Here is a 24667-nt window from a genome sequence, read left to right as displayed (position 1 = left end):
ATCTATTTGTTTAATATTTTAAGATGGGGTAATGATTAAGAAATGAAATTTAGCACGTTATTGGCTTCTTTATAAGGGGGGTTGATGCTATTAAATTTTGGTGGTTAAAGGTCGAGAAGCCGGAAAGATAGAACGGGTCACTTGTCATATTTGGAAAGTAATCGGACTTAATAACAATTTATTTTATCGATTTACTATAAAAGTCATCGTCTGCGTTTGCATGTAATTGTTTGTGTTTGCCAATTCCCTATAACCAGGGCCGGTCTACCATCGGTGCAATATTTGCATTTTCACGGGGGAAGCTTCGGTGGAAGCAAAAAACTTGTTTAAATTTAATGTTAATTTGGGATTGGGCTGGGGATTTAAGTTACGGTATCTTACAGGATGGAAAAATTTCTGGGGCTTGCCCTGCCTGTAATAGCCGCATCGTGTCGGTTCTACAACAATTCTTTTGTTTTAAACGTTCTATAGTGACCACGTGACGTTCTATTATCCAATCGGAAGTAGCGATTTAACCAGCCTGTTATTTAAAATGTATTACGGCGCATCTAAGTAACGTACTGGGTCATGCAATAATTTGGACAAATACTAGTTACTCTTCTTGAATTTCGTGAAATCTCTACTTTCTCGCGGATTGTACGGGGGAACTTCTAGTACTAGAATAATAATCGTAAAATCTGAAAATTGCCATCACCACCACCGTAACGTCAGGCAGTGCATACGACCAACGGGTCAGATGCGAATCCGCGGCAGTGTCCAGAGGATACCGAACACCGTGGGGGATTCGGTATCCACTGGACGTTGTCAAAGGTTCGTACCGGGTATGAACAATTTATCGAGTAAATACACTCATTTCTAATTTTTAACCGTTTCCTAAAGGTAATTTTTCTATTAGAAAGTTGGTTAAATAACTGAAAATGAAAGCGATATTTTAAAAATGAAATTACTTACCCAGATAAAAGATAACCTTTGCAATACATTGATTTATATGTCAAGGTTTGAATAGTCGTTAAGGAAATTTACGGAACAAGTTCAACGCGGATATAATTTATGTTCTCCGAGGGAATAAACTTTTTAAAATTCAGAACAAATCAATAATTAGTGTCTGGGTCATTACAGCTTAGATTCTACCGTATGAATTTCTATATAATGAATATTTATGAGAAAGGAAAGTAGGTTATCGGATTCGTTTCTCCAAAATATGTTACGTGCGATCGAATATTTATGCTCGAGCGATCTGTCAAGGGGTTGGCTCCTACGGGACGGTCTTTGGTAACCTGTCCCACACTATTTGGGTGTTAGACGGGTGAAAATTCAAGTGGCCAAACCGTCCGTGAGGCACGAACCCGTGACTAATGTCCGGTAGTTTTTACCACTCGGCGAGGCCTCGGAGAGGGGGATGCTGGGAATTTCCCCTATCCCGGAATAACTTAGGGGTCCGGAGTGGTTCCTAACATTATTTTTACTAACAAAAAATAAAATCTTTAAGACTGCTATTTATGAATAAAGAAGCATTCTACGCACTTCGTACGTACTGTACAAAAAGTAAATACTTAAGGAGGCCCCCTCTATCCCCGCCATCCCTCAAAGGCTCCGTAACTCGGCGAAATTTTCTACATACCTTCGAATGGATTTATGGAATTTACTGTATAAAAAAATATACTTGATATATCTAATATAAATAATATTTATTTACAGTTTTTATGTCACAATGAAGCAACAGTAAATTCATAAAAATACAAACACGATGTTCTTAATAGTGATATACATTTAATAGGTACAAAACATGCACATGGTCGAGTTTCCATTCGATTTATATCTCAGAAAAATGTGGTAAACGTGAACAGAAAATATTATTATAAAGGTCTGTACAGTTGTTTTTCTTAGAGGTTGTTTCGATAAATTAAAAAAATATAACTCAACAACATTTAAGATACATATAAATCGGATTTAGACGATGATTTACAACTTAAGTATGCCAGATATACACGTGTATATAGTTTATATTATGTATATATTTTCGTGTTTTTTATATTAAATTTATACAAACGCGATCTCTGATCCTTTTAAAAATTAATTTTGACACTTAAATTAAATTTCCATTTGTTATAAAGAGAAAACAATGGTTAAAGAAGCTGGCATTAAGCAAAAATTAAACGGATACTTCCGAATTTCGTCACGACAAGGCACTAGATTGACTTAACTCACCGAAATTTCAAATTAAAGATAAGGTTTGAACACAAAACATGCAAAAAAATCGTTTTTCTTGGTGGAAAATTCGCAAAAACAGGGTCTAAATCACTTGAGATCCCGCGTAGTGACCCAAGAAAGAGGAGGAGGAACTGAATCTTAGTCACATCCTTTCACATTGTTCGACACGACGTTATAAAATTACACATCGATATGTACAGTAACCGAATCTGTAGTTACTTATGAATTGTCCTATAACATAGACAAGGCACTGTTGTTATTGTATTTTTTTTCTTTTCAGTTGCTGATTTTTTTTCAGTCTCCAGCTTTTTCGTCGTCATCGTTATCGTCGCTAATCTTTTTTCCTCCTGTCACTTCTAGATATTTAGCAACAATCATGGGCCAGTCTACTACCCTAGAGATAGGTCTGACACGTAGATTGTTGTTAAGATTTAAATTATTTAATAAACCAACTCGAAGATCTACGGGAAAAACGTACACAAAATGATTGTTTTAGCGTGTTTTGTAGAGTATTTGTTTTATTTAATAATTAATAGTAAACTTACTCGAAGGTGCAGCGTGACCTCTCCTTTGCCTTGTTCTATCTAACCAGACCTTAGGAGCTGATGATGTCTCTAGAACCGAACTTCTTTTAGACTGTAAAGGTGTCGGGATCTTTTCTATAAAACGAAATAAAATAAAACAAAAGTATATAAGTCTTCGATGAAGAGAAGTGTTGTATGGGTCATCGATATGTGTTTAGAAAGTTATACACATATTAAACTTACCCTTGAATCTCCTGCACTTGCAACTTCTGCAGGCGAATTTGCAAAGTAAGGTTGGCAAAATGGTGAAGAGATTTACAGGAGAGGGCGAAGGTGACGTTTTATTCATATTCCTTATAAGTTTAGCCCTCCCGAACTTCCATTCTGTGTCGGATTGAGCTTGAATCCTTTGATAGGTGTTAGACATCATAGCGATTAAAAGGTTGATAAGTACAACGACCGTAACCATCATATACACACCGAAGACAATTTTCATGACTACCTTGGAGAAGTAGGGGTTGAGATGCATGGGTGGAAGATAGTCTGGTTCAACCAGACCAAACAGGGCAAAGAAGAGCATTTCGAATGTGTCGATAGGCGACTGAAAAACTTGACCCATAACGGGCAGAGAAAAAGTATCGTTTCCGGGTGGTAAGAATACGGGTTGATAAATAGCGCAGACGTGAAGAGAAAAACCAATCAAGAAAATGGCCAAAATAGCCAAAAAGCGCAGAAGATCTTTAATCAGATCGCGAATGATAACGGTCCAAGGCCCGAAGAGGTGATGGAAAGTTAAAAAGTTAAGAAATTCTAAAAAGCAGAGCAACAGCGACACCGCCAACAGCTGATTCCTCGTATACAACGTTATTAATTTCGATCTTCCGGAGAATATATATGATATTAAATGCACTACGATGGCCATGCTAGTGACCCACATGATGGCTACTTTAATGTAACCTAGTCCTTCTCTATCTTTGGGATTGGTGACGTCCGATACGAGTATGCCAATTAACCATAGTAGCACTAACCATTCTTGAGGTTGGGGTATTATATTTGCCGACTCCCATAATGGTACCCAAGGATTGATTATAGTGAATCCCAATATGAAAATGAAAAAGATGTGTGATACTAAATAAGACATGAATTTAATAATCGGTATGTTGGATAATTTATGACCCAGTGGACAAGAACAGAGAACCCAGATGACCGGGCATATCATGAATGCTAAAAACAACAGGACGATCTTCCAAGTTGACCATTGTAAGCTTCCCATCCACAGATCAGACAGGTATTTCTGCACAGCAGGATGAGCAACCACTTCTTTTTGTTGTAACTCAATTAAAACATCAAGGAAGGGAGTGTTATGGGTATCCACAGATCTTAATAACGTTCCGGTGTTATAGCTCATGGCCGCTATGGACAGTAAGTCGGCAGCCATTGTCTCGCAATAGGCGGCCGTGTTTTCTAAATCTCTCGCCCGATCTTTCTCTTTAAGTGCTAAAAGTTGATAACTTCTTGCCATTTTAACGGCTGTATCTATGGGTGCAGCGGAAACAAGAATAAAATCCAATATTGGTTTGTTATTGTGGGCTTTCCCAGAAACCATCAGGTCGACAAGAAACTGGAAAAGTTTTAAAAGATTTCGTTCAGCATTTATAATTAAAGCCTTACTTTAATACAGATTAAATCTTACCGTTTTGTCGTCCATTAATACTTGAGTGTCGTGTTCTTTCCTTAATAAGTATTTTAGTACATTATAATGACCGGCAGCGGCTGCTAAACACAAAGGCACTTTACCATCCTGAAATTGGTGTAATATTAATTAATAATTGTATAAACATTTAATTATTTAATGCTTATTATTCAATCTTTCACCTTTGTAACGGACATTGGGGATGCTCCGCTATCTATCAAGAGTTGAACCACTTCTAAGTAGCCATTTTTTGCTGTGTAGTGTAATGCTGTTAATCCATTCTGTTCAATAAATAGCGAAATTAATTATACGAAAATAAACGTATTTTATAATAAAAATAGCATTTTAAATACCTCGTCTAAGTGTGTTTCTACTTAAGTGTAATTAATTATCATAGTTGTATTTGTCGAGGAGAAATTTCCCACATTGCCCAGGACATAAACCTTAATTGTCTTTGTCATAACCCAAGAAATAATTGGTTAAATTAGTGTAAATATTTGTTAATTCGGCGTAACGCGTATCGTAAAATGATAATTACACAAAATACGAATGTAAATGTCAATGCCGTGAATTTATGCATTTGTGTTTGCTTACATTAACTATTCTATTGGAAAACGAGAAAGAATATTTCAAGACTAATTAACAGAATTTACTTTATAAATATTAAAATATTTCCCGAGTTAAAATGCATCTTCCGTTTGGCAAAATCATTGGAAATAGTTTACTTTTCATTAAAACCAGATGAATTAATAATTACAAAAATCGAATGCTCTTCTACTACCAAGATCGTTGTAAATACGAACACAAGGAATTTTTAAAATTGATTATGTTGATTTTCTTTCAGTCTACATAAAAAGAAACCTACTTATCAATTTTTTATCACTTAAACAATTACTTTTTCACCGTAACATCGACTAACATCCTCAACATCATGTCTAACTATGAGGTAGATCCCCTTGTATAATTTATAAAATAAGAGTCTACAACAGCATAAACAACCAATTATTGACGAACACTTCATTCCTACATATTCCGTTCATGCGGTCAAAGCTCCGAACAACGGCCACTGTCGGAAACATAAAAAGTGGCCGTTATTTGGAAGTCATTTGCAGAATTTCAGAAAGAAATATTCCCGAGAAAATGGCCGCCATTTAGATTTGAAACTCGACTATTGTTATGCAAAAGCGTGTTGAATTTTAATCACTTTCACTCACATTGTCACCCGTGTTGATATCTGACCCTTGACCTAACAAGAGGCCCACCATATCTTTATGACCATTAGCAGCAGCCATATGGAGGGGTGTTCTTCCTTGTTTGTCGGTAGCGTGAAGTTGTTCGGTAGATCTGCTTAAAAGTAGACCAGCAGCAGCCAAGTGACCCCCACGCGCTGCCATGTGAAGAGCTAAAATTCCCTACAAAAATATTTAAATATAGCATTTTTTAATGGAAATAACAGGATATAACGGAGTAAAAATGTATAAAAAAAACTACCTGCAATTCGGTCGATGCGTCTGTCTGTACGCCCGTGCTGTTGAGAAGTACGCGAACGGTACCTTCGTGACCATTATCTGCAGCAAGATGAAGCGGAGTAAATCCATACTATAATTATTAAAAAAACCTAATTAGCTATTTAAATAATTTAATTAATTTAATTAAAAATTAAATTAAAGTTTTTACGTCTTCGCTGCTTCCGTCAGACGGTCTTTCACTTCTTATATTTGCAGGTAGTTGAGTCAGCATTTCTCTAACGAAGGTTGTCTGTCCGAAACTCGCTGCCACGTGAAGTGCAGCCATTCCTGTCTGTAATACATTAAAAAAATAACTTAATTTTTGTCCTCGGATGACAGTTTATTCCATTGTTTTAACTCTTGTAAGCACCTTTTTGCTAGTAATCCTCCAAGAAACTGCCGTCTTCAACGCTTGAAGTACCTTCACGTGTCCGTGTTTGGCCGCTAAATGGAGTGCCGTGTATCCGTCCTAAACAGGGAAAACTTACGTTAGAAAATAAAATTTAATTATTCGAATTTCTATAAATTAACTTTCTTACTCCATTTTCGTCAGTTGCTGATGCTCCAGCTTCCAACAACACTTTAACTAATTTTGCGTGTCCTCCGGCAGCTGCTAGATGCAGAGCGGTATTATTGCTCTAAAAAATACATGGAAATTTGCATTAAAAGTCTTTAAAAAGTTCAGTCAAACCTCTGAACGACGGCCACTGACTGAACACAAAAAATGGCCGCTGTTCGAAGGTTATTTTGTAAGCACTTCCCCCAAAAAAACTATTCCTAAAAAAGTGGCCGCAGTTTAGAGGTATTCGTTATTGGGAGGTGCCGTTATTGAAGGTTCGTTATTATTTTATTAATTTATAAAACGTTTCTTGCGTGAAATCTTAATACTTAAAGGAAACAAAAGACGTCGTTTGCGCCACGCTCTGCCGCTTCGCTTCGCGTGTAAAATCAGTTTAAAATTTATATATTTATTTATAACAATAAATTATTACAGATAATCATTAGCTTCATAATTTAAACCAAATAGACTTGGAAAATATAGTTTAATAATGATTAAAATGTATGTATATTTTAATTAAGAATGCGACGTCGCGATGTCGCGCTCGAAGCGTTACGTTCGCTTCGCGCTTTAACACGAAGCGAAATCAATGTAAATGCACTTAACAAAAATTAAACTTTTTAAAAGAATAGATGAATTCTTTAAATTCTTACGCATTTATCTTGTAGAATAATATATATATTTATTTATTACCTTATTTCTTGCAGTGGTGACAAGATGACGATTAAACTTCATCAATTCTTTGATTACAGCCACGCTACCTTTCATGGCCGCTATATGAGCGCAGGTGAAACCGCTCTACGCAGAATTAAAGTGTATTAATTATTTAAATATTTTAAGTAAAAGATAATTAAAGAAAAAATGATTATTTACCGAATTAGCCATTGAAACCAGTTCGGGTTTATGATGTAAAAATAATTTAACAATTTCCGGATGGTCATTTTCCGCCGCTAATAGAAGAGGTGTTTGACCTTGCTAAAGTGTATAAAATAATAATAATTATTATTGTTTACAACATTTCTTTGTATATTAAAAGCTTTATTTACATTATCGATGGCGTGTGCATCCGCATTCAATTCTAAAAGTGTGCTGCATACGTCGAGCTTTCCCTTTTCGGCTGCCAAGTGGAGCGGTGTTTTTTTAATCTGTAAGAAAAGTACATCAGTAACTATCCGCCATATTGGAAACGTAGCGCTCCGAAGCGCGTCGCATATATGCATTACTTACTAGTGTTAAAGCATCCAAAACAGCTCCGTGATCAGCTACGAGATGTTGAACAATCCCGTTGTAACCGTGTTTGGCAGCCAGATGAAGGGGAGTTAAACCTTTTTTAGATCGAGAATTAACGAACGCATTATTTTGTAATAAAATATCAACAACTTCGTGATGCCCGTACTCGGCCGCTAAGTGAAGAGCAGCCTTCCCACTCTAGAACATAATTTTTTGTTTAAATTAAGTATGGTTAAACATATTTAGATTTCTAAAATTAATAAAATTGCCTCTGTAAACTTACCTCATCAAAAATATCCACTCTCGCGCCGTGCTGTAGCAAGACTTTAACTAAATTAGGATGTCCCGCGCGGCACGCATAGAGCAGAGGCGACCATCCATACTGAAAAAATGAATCAAAATTGTAGTTTAAATATTGTAATTTCTTATTTCATTATTAATTTAAATTCACCTTAGATTGTCTGTTAAATGCAGACTGCACTTCTGCTGGTGATAAGTGCTCTAGGATCTCTTTTAGTATGTCTTCGTTTCCTTCTCTGCTACAATAGTGAATCGATGTTTCTTTCATCTAAAATAATTAATTTTAATAAAATATTTTACGAGAATTAAAATATATCGAATATTTGGATGTACGCATTTAAAATAATTAAATTTTTTGAAACACTAATGTCTGTCTTGACAGAGAAGTAATGTCAAAGTGTGCTACGTTCCGGCATTACTCCTACAGGAAGAATAGTTCAACCTCTGAACAACAGCTAGTGGTGTGTGTGACAGGTACCATACGGGTTTAAGGGTAGATATTACAACGGGGCAATAACACCGGCATTAATATGTGGAAGTAAATGCTGGGTATTATAAAAGAAACGAAATGGGCATTGCAAGAAGCAAGAAGACTACATACTACAGAGACAAGGATATTACTATGGATGACAGAAACGTCTAGAAGAAACAAGGTTTTTTTTTAACTCTTTCCGCCCTAGTGGGCACTAAGAGGGCCTCTTTTAGTAGGCCCATTATGGGTTCGGCCAGGCCCACAATGGGGCGACCGGGTGGTGAGGGACGGGGCCCGACATATCCGAACGGACCACCCCCCGAAAAATTCCTGGGGATTATTCGACCCGTTTGGATTCGATCCCGGGTCCCCCAGAGCGGTAGGCTGCCACCTTGACCGCTCGGCCATCCGGCCGGAGAAACAAGGTTAGAAGAAAATTCCTAAGAGTGGAGGCAATTGAAGAAAAGTTAATAGAAAGTATTATGAATATCTGGTGAGGGGACCTGTCGAGCAAATGGAAAACTTAACATTAATGGAAACAGGCCATGGGTTCGGTCAAGGAAGAATTGTGTAGAGACAATTAAGAAGTCGATTTCCCACCAGTGGTCTAGTGGATAAAACCACTGAATTGGTCTTTGTTTCGCTAACAGTCTGGCCATTTAGTTTTTTTCTGACGTTTGCCGATAGTATCCCGCTCGTCAGATCGCTCAAGTGTCGCGTTCCGTACCCAAAGAACACTAGGAAATTATTATTACTACATTTGAAAATATTTTATCAAATATCTTACCGCTTTATTCTCCATATTAACATCCGATCCGCTTTCTAACAACAACTTGACCAAATCTTTATCTTCCGTAGGATAGTGAATATTTTGTTTAGTTATGGCACCCGCATAATGCATTGCGCTTTCTCCTTCCTGTTAATTAGATATCAACAAAATTAATCTATTATTATATTTTTACTTTAAATTTTAGTATTCATTTCATTAAACTTACAACGTTTTGCTGATTGACGAGCGAAACGGAGTCCTTAGAATGTTTACCTTGCCAATGCTCTAATAAAGAACGAGCAACTGGAAAGTGACAATTCTTAACAGCAACGTGTAAAGGTGTTTCCCCATTCTAAAATAAGCAATTTATATTATTTTTTGCAATGTATGTCGAGAAAATGAAAGTAACCTTCGACCGTTACCTGTGTTTTTATATCAATTCCTGCTCCGTCGCTTAATAGCAGCATAACTGTATCTAAGTGCCCGTGTTTAGCTGCCACATGTATAGGTGTTTCTCCAGTCTTGAACGTAAAAAATCATTTATTTAAACGCATTTTATTGAAAAATCACAATTTTTACTAATTTACTAATACTGTATTTGTAAAATTGTTAAATTAATTATAATTACAACCAAATCTGGCAATGGTGGTATTTTAAACACACGGAGGACGTTTCCGTAGAAAAACACTAGTGCCAAAACTTTAACTTCGAAACTTTTGGTGCTGCAAGCATTATACTTGTGCACCTGAAAGCAATGAACAGGGGAGGCGCTTCATCTCGCATGAAAGCGATTAACTCAAAACTTCATAAGGTTTCCGGCGAAGGCCAGACTCTGGGCCTTCACGGAGAATATCACCAGCTCATTGGGGATTAACTTCTTCGAAGAAGAAAGATCAAAGAATAAACGTGGTTGTGAATCTGCATCACGTTGTAACCTTAAGCGAGTGCATGTAGTGCCCAGACTGCCACAGTGGTGTTTTTGGTACTAGTTTTTTTTTCGTACCGAAATGTCTCCCGCGTGTCCCGAAGTTAGTTACACTTCAAAACGTCGAAAGAAAAATGTCGAATGATTAAGATGAAAATTTACTTTACATTTTGATCATTTGGCATTTAATCTTTCGACATTGCGCCTGAAATATCAAAATAATTTTTGAATATTTTTATAAAAAATCATTTAAAACAGGCCTGGCCAACCCAAATTGTTTCGCGGGCCACTTTGATCACGCGTAAAATTACAGTGGGCCACAATTTAGGCAAACTTACTTTTAAAAAAGTAAAACAAATACAAAATGAATAAGATTTTATTGTTATACCAAGAATTCGTACTCGCACTTGTGCATTATAACAATGAGACATGCAATTTTCATTTATTTAATTGTTTTGGTATACACATAATGGGAAACAAAAGTTTTAATAGATATATAATATTGCTTAGCGGGCCACACAATTTAACGTGACGGGCCACATGCGGCCCGCGGGCCGCGGGTTGGCCAGACCTGATTTAAAATAATTATTATTATCTTAATTAATTAATCCGGTTAAAGTTTACCTAGGGAACCCCAATGGCCGCGCTTCCGGTAATCTCGACGGCAGGTGATGTTAGAAATTCGGTGTAGGTGGCGCAATTTTTAAATAACGCTATCGTATGCAAATTTTTTGTTTTTCGTGACGGCTCGACTGCTGCGAGTGGTTTTTTTCCCCACCAGTTAAACATTTTTGAAGAAAAAATGCTACTTTCTGCTATTTTTAATAGTAAATAGGTAAGTTTTTGTTCCGTCTACTTTTCGTGATGCAACGTGCAGCAAATTTAATAATTCTATCGTATTCGTAATTGTTGTAAGACGTTTTTTTCTTTTTTTTTGGCGACAAAATGGAAACTGCATACATTAATTCTGAAAATTTTTGGATTAATTGTACCTCCGGTCGTTTCTTTAGATTAATGTACTCTGGTTACGATGATTTGGCAATAGATAAGAAAATGCCTAGTGATGTGAAATTTGCAATATTCTCGAATTTGCAACATGTAGAAGAGGTATGCGACAAATGTGGGAAACGTCGTAAATTAATGTATAGAGCAGATAAAAACTCTGTATCGATGCGATGTAATGTTTGCAAGACGAATTATTCAGCTTTCCAAGGAACCTTTAAAGGGAAATGTGGTCGTTTGTCGTGGGAGAGTATTTTGTCATTTATCTGGCACCTACTGTGTTTAGAGTGTTCGCTAACTGTTGCTGCTGGAGCTTCGGGAATCTCCAAAAAAACACCAGTCGACTGGGCAAACTTTTTACGTTTTGTTATGATGGTTTCCATTAATAACCTATGTACTTTTAAGATTGGCGGGATAAATGAAGTTGTGGAAATAGACGAAACAGCAATTGCAAAGAGAAAATACGAGAAAGGTAAAAAATTGAAGGGGACGAGGTGGGTTGTAGGAGGTGTGTGCAGAGAAGGGTCCGGAATCGAGCCGAAATGAAAAGAACCGGAGTCCGTTCCAGCTGCTACACAAAGCGACGAGTGTAAGAAGGGGAAAAAAAGTAAGGCACATTCGTGTGGCGAAACTAAAAAACGTGTAAAAATATCAAGTAAAAAGAGAAACATCAGCGATAGGGATCGCAAATCAAGGAAAAGCGAGAAGAAACGGAAAGGAAATGTATGACAGAGCGTCAAACACGTGAGTAACAGTTTGTTTTATATTTCATAGCTATCTGAACTTGCAAAATAATCTTAAAACATTTATTTTTTACTAATGTAATTATTATTTTTTCAAAAAATTATACATACTAACTAATTTGCATAATTTTTTGAACGTAGTACGCGTGCGTAGTACAGCAAACAAAATGGTTCGGCCATTGGGGTTCCCTAGGTAAACTTTAACCATTAATCCTTTCATTAACAGTAATAGTGATTTTAAAATAAGCCACTTACTTAACCGTTTATTTCTAGGACAAACTTTTTAGTATCTTAAAAATTAATTAACCATATTATAGCCCGATAAAAATCTGGCTGTATCTTTGATCATTAACATATATCGGGTTTAGTTTGTTTAGTTTTATATGGAAAAATTCATTATTAATATTTTGCATGTGATAAATATGTTATTTTCAAAACAAAATTTGAAAATAACGCCGATATAGCGCCCTTCCCATAAATCACTATATGAATTCTTGTCAACGATAATATATTATATAATCATATTATAAAATATGACTCATTTTTCTAGAAGTCACAATCTTTAGTCAATTAAGTACTTTCGAGGGTACTTGGTACTCCAGTTTAGAGAATACCGAAAGAATTATAAAAATCAATCTTTAGCGGTCCAATCGTTTAAATAAGAATCCGATGTCTATGATTTCTTGATGTTTTTCTTCATCCACGAGAGGGCGTCGTTGGCAAAAACAAGACGAAAAGTCGTCTGCTAAAGATGGAAGAGAAGAGACGCCAGTTTTCGTTCAACCTGTTTATCGCGGACATTATCAAACTGTAGATATTGAAGGACGTGTTCATTTATTTCTTTCTACTTACGTAAGGTTGACGTATTGGTTGGTTTACGATTGTCGCATTAGTAAAGCTGTTTTCATTAATTACTTGAGCCACTCTCGGTACTATCGTATACAATAATGTACTTTTGGCAAACTCCCTCGCCTTTAATTACGTGTAATATTTTAAAGACTCTCTCCTGCCATGTGCACGATGCACGACCCACCATGTACTGTACAGTACAGTACAGTACAGTATAATAGTATACTCTTCTCGATCCTCCTTCCCTAAACTGTACATGTAGTTAATGGATGGTCTCTTTAACCTATTAGTTCATCCTTACAAGCAATAACAGGCTATGCAATAAACAAATAAAATGGGGGTTTGTATGTGAGTAGGTGGGGACACGATTTTATTTATGTACTTTGAAGCTTAATAACTCCTTTGCCTTTTGTCGAAATTTTCTGAAATTTTGTGTATTAGGGGGGATTTTCCTATTAAATTTTGGCGGTTAAAGGTGGACGGGGCGAGGAGATAAAGGGGGCTCGTATGTCGTATCGAGTGGAGACGAGAGATTGCTTACTGTTCTTTCAATTAGTTGTATTTCTTTCGGAATTAGTGCAAGGTTGCTGTTGAGAACAAATCACACAGGAACTCTCTTTTTGATGGAAAAAGTAGGTTTGTTTTCTATAATTTAGAAAGGATATACATTTCGGGCTTAATTCCCCTCTTCGGTCCTAAAAATTATTATAGTGACAGCTGGAATAACTAATTATTAAAACCTTTGGGTGAAAGGTTTTAATAATTAGTTATTCCTGTGTGATTTGTTCTCGACAGCAACCTTGTGCTAATTCCGAACGAAATACAACATTTTATACGTTATTATCATTTACAATTTTTTTGTTTTTAATTTGATAAAAATTGTAATTATTTTAAATTTTATTTTCGTAGATTTTACAAGAATGTGTTTTTGTTACGTGTTTTGAATTTATTTATGTAATTTTTTTTATGAAGAATAGACTAATCAGGTGAGTAGTCTGCACATCATTATATGATATAGAATTACTCCGTAAATATAAAACTATGGTGTATATAATGATATATATATGCAGATTTAATGGTTATCTGGAGTCAAGTAAATCATTAAATTTACATATAATATAAAAATATGAATTAAGTGATTATTACAGGAATATTATCCACTTTATGACTCGTATTATTGGCTTCATTTAATATTTTTAGCCCATAAAAAACGTAAATTTAAAAAATAAATTATAATTTTGTGCCATTTACACGCACTTCTATGAAGATTTAATCTTAATTTATTTTAAATATTATAAAAAGTGGTTTACTTCTACTAAAGGTTTGGTTCCTATGTTTTATTTTGCTTGTTAGTGAGGATCGTTGTAAAAAATCTAATTTCATAATTAATTTGTCAAGGGGTTCATACTTCTTAAGGGCAACTCTTATTAAACGTTATGAAAATTTAGGATTGCTAATCATAAAAATCCAGCAACGAGTTGCGTAACTTTCCTGGCAAGTTAAAATTGTGTGGCGCCATTAGGAGATTTTTAAAAACTTTTTATATTATTAACTATTATAAAATGGCAGAGAGCTTAATTTTGAGGGTAGAAACAAGTTTTATTTTAAAAAAATAATAATTGTTAGGGCTAATAACGAGTAAATTCATTAAGTCCGACTCCACTCGAGATACTGCACGTGACTCCGCTATCTCCCCACTCCTGGACCTTTAACCACTAAAATTTAGTAGCATCGATCCCCCTAACATACAAACCTCCCTGAAAAATTTCAAAAATTTTCGACAAAAGGTACAGGAGTTATTAAGCTTCAAAGTGGAAAACAAAACAGTGCCTCCCACACACACACACACACACACACACTAATATTCATACACACAGAAAAAAACCCAACTTTTTGCATTTCTTAACGTTTCGAAGTCCAAAAATGTAAAAATCTTGGGGGTCATTTTTTGACAAATCGCCACACTTTTCCTCTGTTGTATATAACAGCAGGGAAATCAAAATATAAACAAATATTTAAATTTTAAAATGTTGAATACACTCTAATTTAATAAAAAAAATATTTATTTTAGATTATTTTAAAATAAATTTAGCGGGAAAAATATGTTTAAAGGTATTTTCCGGTGTATAAAACGCACTTTTTTCCCGGAAAATTCCGAAAATGGAGCGCTTATACGCTGGCACTTTTTTTTTTTTTTTTACTGTTTTAACTAGCTTCATTCATTGGTGTAAGCATAAAAATACTATAGTTCTTAGCCATTATTTATCCAAATTAAATAATAGCTAAGAACTAATTTCTTACACTAAAATTCAGTAAAAACTGTATTTTTCATCTTGACAGAAATCAATAATTTCATTTAGAAACAGATATAAAGAACTTTTTATATATAACAATATATAATAAGATTAATTTCGATTAAACAGATTTATTTCATTCATTTAAAACAAAGGGGGAAAAACCTAAAATTTTCAACAAAGGTGTTCGTCCATTAAAATAATGAAAATCCTTACGAATCGATCTTTCAATAGTATATTGTTAGACATTTTTACTATAAATTAATTAATTGATTATAAAGCCAGACGTATGATTGTCTACGTAGCCTACAAAGCCATCGACATATAATTAAATACACCACGTTTTTGGCAAACTTGACCTTAAAACTACTTATAGATATCAGTTTGGAACTTATAAATCTATATATTAATTGGTAGTAGTGGCAATGATACCAAGTACATATCACTAATTGTATTTCTTAAGCATAAAAATACATTTTAAAAGTAAAATTTGATGTTCTTATATTTAATAATAATAATATATATAGTTTTTTAATTTGCATTACCTCTTGTCTTGCATTGACTTCTGCACCACTTTTTAGTAACAGCTCCGAGCATCTTAGACCTTTATTAACTCTTGCAGCTATGTGAAGAGGTGTTTCCCCTTCCTTTAGTTAGAAAATTACATAGCTTATATTAATACATTATTATTTAAATAATTGTTAATCAAGAAAATAACTTACTTTTCCTGCTTTAATTTGAACTTGTGCTCCGTAACCTAATAAAATCTCTACTACTTGAGGTTGATTAGCTTGAACTGCTATGTGCAAAGCTGTGAAGTTATCCTAGATAGATGAATTCAGCTTTTTAATTTAATATATTAATTAATTAGCGAAATAACAAGCATATTTAAGTATAGATGCTGTAGAAAAGAGTAAAATTCAGTGTAAAACATCTGAAGATAGACATAGAAAGATATAGGAGGATGAAGAAAAGAAGGATGCTGTGAAATGTTGAGCCTGGAATTGGAAGACAGATGTAATAAAGTAAGGTGAAGAGAAAGATGATGATGAAGGCAGAAACAGGTTTAAAGACCCATAAAAGTCAAGTAATGATTTTGATGTTTAATTATATCACAGAGAACTTCATATACTTTTAAGAATTTCAATTAAAATTTTTTATTAAATAATGAACACTTGTTAAATCTCTATTCAGTTTCATAAGACAATTCTTGAAAGGTTCTGTAACCACAAATCAATGATATACTAAGAGTCTGAAGATATTAGAAAAAAATCGAAATAATGATAATTATTTTGATTCTTTTGATGTATTTTGATAATTTTTAATGATAAACCATCTGCAATATGTTCCTTGACAGTTTTTTCTTTAAAATCAAATGAAAATATAAAGTGATAATGAGGCAATACAGAAACTTAATGAGATCGAACTTATCGTATATTGTATTTTAAACAGCGATAATTTACTAATTAACTTATTACATAATATATAATTATTGCATACAAAATCATATTAATGTATTTATTTAGAAAAATTTCCTAAGCAACCAATTTACCTTAAGACTTTTACATTAAAATCAGAGCATAGCAACTTTATAACGTTTTTATTTCAAGAGAAATATAATCTAGATCACATATAATTAATTGTTTTACTGTGTGTACTTATTATATGATAGGAATTTTAATTTTAAATTTTAAATTTTTTGCAGAAAATATCATAAAAACATTAAAAATATATCAAGGTTTAGCACATGTATAACTAAATTTTTCGTATTTTATCATCAATGATGTAAATAATAATGCTGCTGATATATATTATGATAATAATTTTACAGAGTTTTTATGGGCTTGAAACTGTCAAGTTTTTTAATATAATAAACACTTTAACAAGAAAACAGTCTAAATTTACTAATAGTTTCTTAAAATTTATTAAATTTCACAAATTCCTCATTAACAATTTATTTTTAATGAGAAATTACACACATTGCTTAAATCTATAATAATGATGATAATCAAAGCTAAAATTTTGTTTTGATATAAAATTCGATATTAATTCGAGGAATTTGTCGCTATTTCTTCTAGAAATTTAGTCATTTATAAATTAGAATTTTATAATTTTCATAGCTGTTTTCTCCTGACATTCAAGCTATTGTCTATTGGACGACAGAGGATCAATAGAAGAATACAATGGAGGAGGTTGCTACCGAGTACACACCCATAGGAGGTTCTAAAGCTTTCTGGAAAGTTCGCATCGATACATTTCATACATCTGTAAGTTTTAACAGCTTACAGAGTATCAATTAAATTTATAACCATTAAAAATGGCTATAAAGAAGTATTGGGATGTTGTAAACGTTGTAACGTTCCTAGTATCGAACAAATTACTAAATTAGTTTCTTTATCTGGGTCAGTTTAGATAATTTAATGTCGGCATTCGAGGTATTTTTATGTATAAAAAAGTCATACTTACGTTTGTTTTAGCATCGACTTGTTCCCCTTTCTGGAGCAAAGTTCGAACGACGTCGACGTGCCCACCCAGCGCTGCTGTATGTAGGCATTTTGCTCCCGCCTGAAAAAATTTAATGTTTATTTTAATAAAAATAAGAATTTTTATTGTTAATAATTAATTAATAAAGTAATTTATGTTAACTAAATGTATTTTTTTATGACAGAGACTACGTAATGCTTGGGGAAGTTTCATACATTCATTCAGCTTGTGTTTTTAATTGACAGCATACTTAATATTGAACTTATTGACTCAACATAAGAATTGCTGTGTAAGTTTTAGCATAATTTAGTATAATATATTAACGTATGCACGTACGAATCGATAATTTGACATAATAATCTAGAGGTCAAGTTCTGTTTAAAAAGCTGCTATTCTGCTGTATTAATATGAAATATGATATAAGACAAATTTATCTTTCAAATTTGAAAAAAAATGCATCATATATGGAGATTAATAGTTTCCTACTTATTCAGAGAATGCTTTTATTAATGATTTTGTATGTTTTGTATTTAATTGCATTCTTTTCATTAGAAGAATTCGGGTTTTATTATATTCAGCAGTTTATATTCTTGTTTTAGAAATATTTGTAGTGACATCATAATTCTAATAATTAGATCCGGATTTATACACAAGCTAAGAGGATAAGAGCCTGCTATAGAGTATAGTTTAGAATAAAAAGTCTAAATCCAATAGTGATGGATCAATTAGTGAGAAGTTCTAAGCAAGTACGGGTTTGCTAAGTCCTTTTTATACAAGTTTATATAATATGCTCGTACGCACTGTACTTAATATAAGATTACTGGCACTTGCACCCGAGTTCACAATAGTTTATCGATAAACGTATACTGTATTTTGCGTATCTGAGGCCTCTGTAAAGTGTCTAGTCAATCTACTTTTTGTCTAGGTACTTTGTCAAGTACCTAGACAAAAAGTAGATTGCTTAGCCTGAAATTATTATCATCTATTATGAAAGCCTGAAATCGCCTAATAACCTAAAAGCGCGCGAACCAAAATGATTCGTGAACTTGGAGGAAATAAAATTAACTTCTTATTTTCACTATCTCTAAATGAAATTCATTCTATTCTTCGATAAATGAATAAATAATATATGTAAATTTTCCATAAATATATATTAAATCACAGATATTTTCTCGCCATTTTAAAAGCTCTAATCTGAGAAGTCCAAATGATTCACTTCGAATTCGTGAGACTAAAAAGGTTAATCAACCTAAATTAGAACTAGTAAACAGCTAAATTTACTCCAACGCTTTGTAGTAACCTAAATTGCTAAGCATTGCCGCTATCAATCTAACATATTTACTTGTATCTTTTCGGTCGTGCTGCAAAATCGACGGAAAACACGAAGAATGTTTAATACATTCAATTATAGATCACCTGCATAAATTTAACATTATCTTAAATTGGTTATTCAATCACAAGAAAACGTTTATTAAAATCGATTATAAAGTTTTCTTTATTCAATAGTAAAATGAGGAAAAGGTTATTGAATTAATCCTTAAAACACGGGTATTTTAAAAAATTTTCTTCATTCCTTTATTATTATTATTATTATTATTATTATTATTATTATTATTAAAAATAAAGGAAATCACGTATAAATAAGCTTAAACATTCAATTGATGAAGGAGATGATTATTTCCTATATTTTTTCTAAAATAGCCAATTATTTTAATAAGAAAACACTTTAAAATATATATATATGTATTTACTTTATTAGGCATGTGAAGCGGAACTCCTTTCTTCATAAAAATCATAGCAGTATTGGGATAACCCGCTTTAGATGCAATATGCATCAATGTATCTCCATCCTAGAAAGGTAAGGATTTAAATCAATTTATTGCTTTTATATGTGTATTTTTATGAATAGAAACGTACCTACTTTTGTTCTGAGGAAAATTGAAGCTTTAAACTTCTCAATAAGCAATTCAATGATGCTGTTGTGACCGTTTTCGGCCGCCAAATGAAGTGGTACGCGATCGTTTATATCACACAAGTTAGGATCGGCTCCGTGCTGATAAAAATACTTGATCATCTGCATGTCACCGTCTCTTGCAACGTAATGTAAAGGTGTCTCTCCTTTGTGCTAAACATATAAATTATGTTTTTAAAAACGTAAATGGGGTGAGGAATTTACAGAAAGAAATTCTTAATGAGTTCTGTAATCAGTTTTCTAGAACATAGGCTGTCCTCCGCGATATATAAAGTCAAAACTCTACCTATGCTTTTCTTGCAGATTATTGGTTACAAAAGTTAAAAGGAAGTGACGTATCGCTAACCAATTATGACGTATGAGCATACCAGCCAATTATAGAATCAGGTGATCATATTAATGCATTTACAATTAATTATAATCTAAATATTTTAGTGTTATTATCTTTAAGCAGTTGTGACATAATTATCCTGCAACCAATCCTGTAACCAACTATGACGTAAATATTTTAGTGCCATTAACCTTCAAATGGCAAATTTAGCAGAGGACTTCCTATATTCAATAAAAAATTTAATTATAATCCAATTTGCTTTCCTTTAATCGCAATTAATTAGCTTTAATTTTTATCACGCGTTAACCCGTCGCTTTATCGCGGCACGTCGCTCGCCAATTTCAGAGCCTCCATTTGTATTTTTTTTTTTTTTAATAAGACTATAGAAACACGTACACACCTTAATCGCACATTTACTTAAATAGAAACAAATGCCACAAAAGAAATTTTTTTTTTAAATTAAAAAGATTCTGGAAATTGTTGATAGCGAAAATGTTGCAAATGTTGCTGTGTCGTAGGGACTTAAATCATGTTTCTTAAATCATTTTTTTTAAAGTAGGTAATTTGCTTAATAAATGAAGTTAATTTGAAGTTAATTTTTAAGTTTATTGCTCTACAAAATTGATTGTACACCGAGTAGAGAAAAGTTAATGCGCCTATTTATATTGCAGATTTCGTGACTTGGATACGATTTCTTGTCAATTTCCATTTTAGCTGTTTATTCTTGAAATTTCAAGGAGAAAAATTACTAAAAATCTTAAAAATTTCTCAGTAATTTTAAATCAATTTTATGATATATATATATATATATATATCATAAAATTGATTTAAAATTACTGAGAAATTTTTAAGATTTTTAGTAATTTTTCTCCTTGAAATTTCAAGAATAAACAGCTAAAATGGAAATTTTATAAAAATAAAATATATAGAATAAATTTTAATATATATATATATATATAAAATATTATCTGGATATCTTCAGTTGTTATAAAAAGGATATGTTCAGATGTTATTTGATTTAATTTTTTCCTTCGTTTTAAGCTCTTAAATATGTGAAAAAACTAATATTTCAAATAATAAATTAATAAATTATTAATATTATAGTAAATATAAGTATAAGGAAGTTCAAAAGTCCGCACTTGCAACCTTAGAATATGTTTGGGTTAACTGACTGCATGCATCAAGATTCATTCCAAATTTATTTAAGTATTTATATATTTTAATTTATATTTATAAAATAAGATTTACCCGTTTTAAAGAATTAAGTTTATTTTTGTATTTTTTTAATAATTATTAACGAAATTTTATAAATGAACTGTTTTAACTTTCTACTAGGAAATTTCTAGGAAAAGATTTTAACATTTGATAAATTCTTATCGAATGACTTTTTTTTTTTTAATGGGTCGATGTGGATCTCGAAAGAGATTTTTAAAGTTTATTTTTTAAATATATTTATGCACGTAATTAACTTTAGAATTAATAAATTAAAATTATTCTATCGAATAAAAATAATTCTCTTTGATGGAGATGTATCATAATTATAAACTGAATAAGTATTTTAATTTTTAATAAATTCGAGTAAGTATTTGATAAAGATGTACAAAATAACTGTATACAATTTATAAAATAGGTATAGGGCCTAGGAAAGATGAGATAGAGTCCTTCTAAGACCTTATATAGTTGATTTATGATATTACCGTTGATATACATTGATATGTGGATCTAAAATGAGTCTCACCTTTTCTAGAAAACCACAAATGTATACGAATAAAATTAATAAAAACAAACTAAAACAATAATTATCACCATTTATATAAAAAAAAACCCTTTAATTTAACTCCATAATCTAGGAAAAGAGCTTTTTAAATGGACCTTTGGCCCCTTGTCTTTTGGCTTATAAATGTGTATGAATATATAGCATAGAGCAGAAAAGGCACGACTACTGCTCGCCACATTAGTGGCAACAATTTGAAAAAATTGTAGACCTATAAATTCCCACTGACATCTGTCTGTTCTTCTTTAATCTCGAGAACGATTTTAGATAGATGAAAGTCGAGATCAGACATGGAAAGATTAGTGGCAGGAAGCTCCGATTAACTATATACGAATGTCCGATATAAACCGGAAATTACGTTATTTTAATTCAAATATTTCATTCACAACGGAGTTAACTAGATGACCGGTATGTAGAACGTGTTGTTATCAGGAAAAGTGTGATGTACGGGAGCAAGATAATAATTTGAGATCGAAAGCATATATTCTAAATTAAATAAATTAAAAATATGATTAAAAATTTCAGCCAATGTCACAATAATTTTTGCTGGTCGACATTCTTTTATTTATAAATATATAAGTAATATATTATTATTAATTATTATGTACTTACATTTTGGGCATTGATAGTGGCTCCCGCCTCAACTAAAAACTTCAGCATTTCCAAATCTTTTCTCAGTGTGGCCAAGTGTATGACCGAATCTCCTGTAGTAGGTCTTACGTATTCTAACTGTTCTTTGGTTTTATCCAATAGCAACTCTCTACAAACTCCATGATTTCCACACTCTACAGCCAATAACAAAGGATTGTCTCCTTCCTGCGAGTTAACATTTTGTTCTTTAGAATCCATAATATGATTTAAAAAAGGTAAATAACAATTCAGTAGCGTTAGAAAACCTTCGTATTGAACACGCAAACTCCATAAAGATTTATCATTAACAAAAGAATTGTTACCAACGTGTACAGGTTTTTATAACTTAGCGACACTTTAAAAAATTGTGACATACGTTGACATACAGATTTGTTAGAACGAAGCATTTACAATGCTTAAAATAGGATCTAAAATGTTTATAGATCAATAAACAGTGTATACATATACTTGTGTGTATAAATATAATGTTAATAATTCTAACTTTATAAATTTCTTTTCAATAAATGACATAAATTAATTATTCTTACTTTGTCCTTTAGCATTCGAGCTTCTTTTCCATAAACTCTTAGTAACATTTGGAGTGGTGCCAATGCAGCTCCGGTTGGTCGAGAGCATAAAATGTGAATTGGCAATTGATCTTTGGGCTACGATAAATAATTTTTGTAAGTTATTAAAATAAAATTTATATTATAAAAAGATTATTACACTATAGAAAATTTCATTATTAAAATTAAATATTTCCATTTAATGCAATTAAAGTAAGCTCAAGACAGTATCAAGATCATCTGTTTATATTATTACTTGTAAAATATATAAAAAACTGTATAAAAATTAAATAAAATGTGATTATAATTTAAATTAACATTAATTATTATAAAATTTAATTAAAAATGCAATAAATAACACGTTTAAAAAATTTACTCCAGATCCCTGACTTAAATATACAAATTACATTTCTTAAAATTAATAATATATATATATATAAATGATATTACTCATTTAATTTTATTATTATCTAACCTTTAAAATAAAGAAAAATACTCGAATATATGCGTCATGCTATATTAATCAATGTTTTTTTTTAGTATAATAGCTCTATAGATTTCTTGTTAACACGTGTTATCATTGAACGTTATGTAAAAATCTTACATGAGATTCTACGAAATTTTTAATGATTTTTTTGGGGGGAATTCTAGAGAATAAAGAGTGAAGTTTGGAAGTAATTAATTTTAAAAATTTCAGTAAAATTTAATTCCATTTTTAAGAGGCACAAGTATTTTTTCGAGTTGTATTACACACACAAGACTTTGAGATGCATCTTTAGTTTAAGACAGATCTTTTATATTTCTGAAATTTTTATGAAATCCTCGGTATAAATCATATAGAATTTACATGATTTATTTTATTTTAATTTTTTGTTCTTTCTGCTAGAAGAAATGATTAAATTTTTCTAATTAATCTATCTATTAGAGAGTGGTGAAAAATATTACTGATAATATTTTTACATAAAAAGTTATTTTCGAACAGAATTATCTATTAAAATTCTTATGTTAATCCTTTATGAATCTTCTTACAAATACACATAGGGGATATATAAAGATTAATTTTTTGGTGTGATATAAGTCTCGTCCACATGATTACTTCGTGATAACCCTATTCAGATAAAGAACTTGCTATTTTTACTTTATAGAAGTTTCTCGTGTCTATTTATGCTAAAATATTAATAATTTAATAATACAGAATGTTATAAATGTAAAAAACTTATACAAATTCATATTAAACGAAATTACTAAAAAAAACAAAAATATTTATCAGATTTCATTGGTGAAGATTGGTAAATATTCAGATTTAATAGAGATTTCATTCTCTAAAATAACCAATAACCATAGACTAATCTTTCACTATTCTTTGCTATGATACAATTTTCTTTCACTAAATCTTTTTAAACATTTCAAAATTCCTTACTTAAGCATCTTAAATAATTTATTATTCAATTGCATATTATTTATGCTCATCTATAACAATCTTGAATAGCTTATAATTTTCATATACAGTATAAAAACGAAAAAATTAATTATATTCTTGAGATATTTTTAAGGACATTTGAAGAAGATATATTCCTTAGATCAGAGAGTGTAGCATTGTGAGTCGTCTTTCTTCCATATTTAGTCCAGTTATTAGTATCTACCCATTGAATACTACACATTCATTGAGTGCTATTTCTGCTCTGTGTCATATATTAAAAATTCTATTATTTAATGAAATTTTAATACGTATTTTAAATAGAAACATCAAATATTATATAGTAAAGAAGGACGTAAATATAACGGGTTCGTTCCTGAATATAGTACTCCAACTAGGTGAAAGATGAATAGA

General features: G+C 32.0%; 1 protein-coding gene and 1 long non-coding RNA gene across 2 annotated transcripts in view; one reads left to right on the top strand and one right to left on the bottom strand.

Moving 5' to 3' along the window:
• Positions 1 to 1705: 1705 nt before the first annotated feature.
• LOC136974232 (serine/threonine-protein phosphatase 6 regulatory ankyrin repeat subunit B-like) overlaps positions 1706 to 24667 on the bottom strand; it is a 38394-nt gene continuing 15432 nt past the window's right edge. Inside the window, exons 4-29 of the mRNA XM_067269061.1 lie at positions 22819 to 22935; positions 22253 to 22456; positions 19485 to 19688; positions 19315 to 19413; positions 17546 to 17644; positions 15802 to 15903; positions 15625 to 15726; positions 9689 to 9787; positions 9493 to 9618; positions 9285 to 9413; positions 8177 to 8293; positions 8009 to 8107; positions 7723 to 7923; positions 7542 to 7640; positions 7369 to 7470; positions 7189 to 7293; positions 6476 to 6574; positions 6307 to 6405; positions 6106 to 6228; positions 5920 to 6027; positions 5643 to 5840; positions 4611 to 4709; positions 4429 to 4536; positions 2979 to 4356; positions 2757 to 2870; positions 1706 to 2672 (exon numbers count right to left, since the gene is read on the bottom strand). Coding sequence (XP_067125162.1) covers positions 2506 to 2672; positions 2757 to 2870; positions 2979 to 4356; positions 4429 to 4536; positions 4611 to 4709; positions 5643 to 5840; positions 5920 to 6027; positions 6106 to 6228; positions 6307 to 6405; positions 6476 to 6574; positions 7189 to 7293; positions 7369 to 7470; positions 7542 to 7640; positions 7723 to 7923; positions 8009 to 8107; positions 8177 to 8293; positions 9285 to 9413; positions 9493 to 9618; positions 9689 to 9787; positions 15625 to 15726; positions 15802 to 15903; positions 17546 to 17644; positions 19315 to 19413; positions 19485 to 19688; positions 22253 to 22456; positions 22819 to 22935 — 4497 coding nt within the window. The 3' untranslated portion in view covers positions 1706 to 2505. The remainder of the gene's footprint in view (positions 2673 to 2756; positions 2871 to 2978; positions 4357 to 4428; positions 4537 to 4610; positions 4710 to 5642; positions 5841 to 5919; positions 6028 to 6105; positions 6229 to 6306; positions 6406 to 6475; positions 6575 to 7188; positions 7294 to 7368; positions 7471 to 7541; positions 7641 to 7722; positions 7924 to 8008; positions 8108 to 8176; positions 8294 to 9284; positions 9414 to 9492; positions 9619 to 9688; positions 9788 to 15624; positions 15727 to 15801; positions 15904 to 17545; positions 17645 to 19314; positions 19414 to 19484; positions 19689 to 22252; positions 22457 to 22818; positions 22936 to 24667) is intronic.
• On the top strand, positions 12756 to 22942 carry LOC136974233 (uncharacterized). The gene is made up of 5 exons (XR_010880615.1): positions 12756 to 12805; positions 13695 to 13771; positions 17200 to 17346; positions 19323 to 19421; positions 22831 to 22942. It is a non-coding gene; the product is annotated as an uncharacterized lncRNA (long non-coding RNA).

The sequence above is a fragment of the Centruroides vittatus genome, unplaced genomic scaffold (assembly GCF_030686945.1).
Source record: "Centruroides vittatus isolate TY-2023 unplaced genomic scaffold, ASM3068694v2 contig_345, whole genome shotgun sequence".
Lineage (NCBI taxonomy): Eukaryota > Metazoa > Arthropoda > Arachnida > Scorpiones > Buthidae > Centruroides > Centruroides vittatus.
This window is presented reverse-complemented; position numbering and strand designations above follow the sequence as displayed.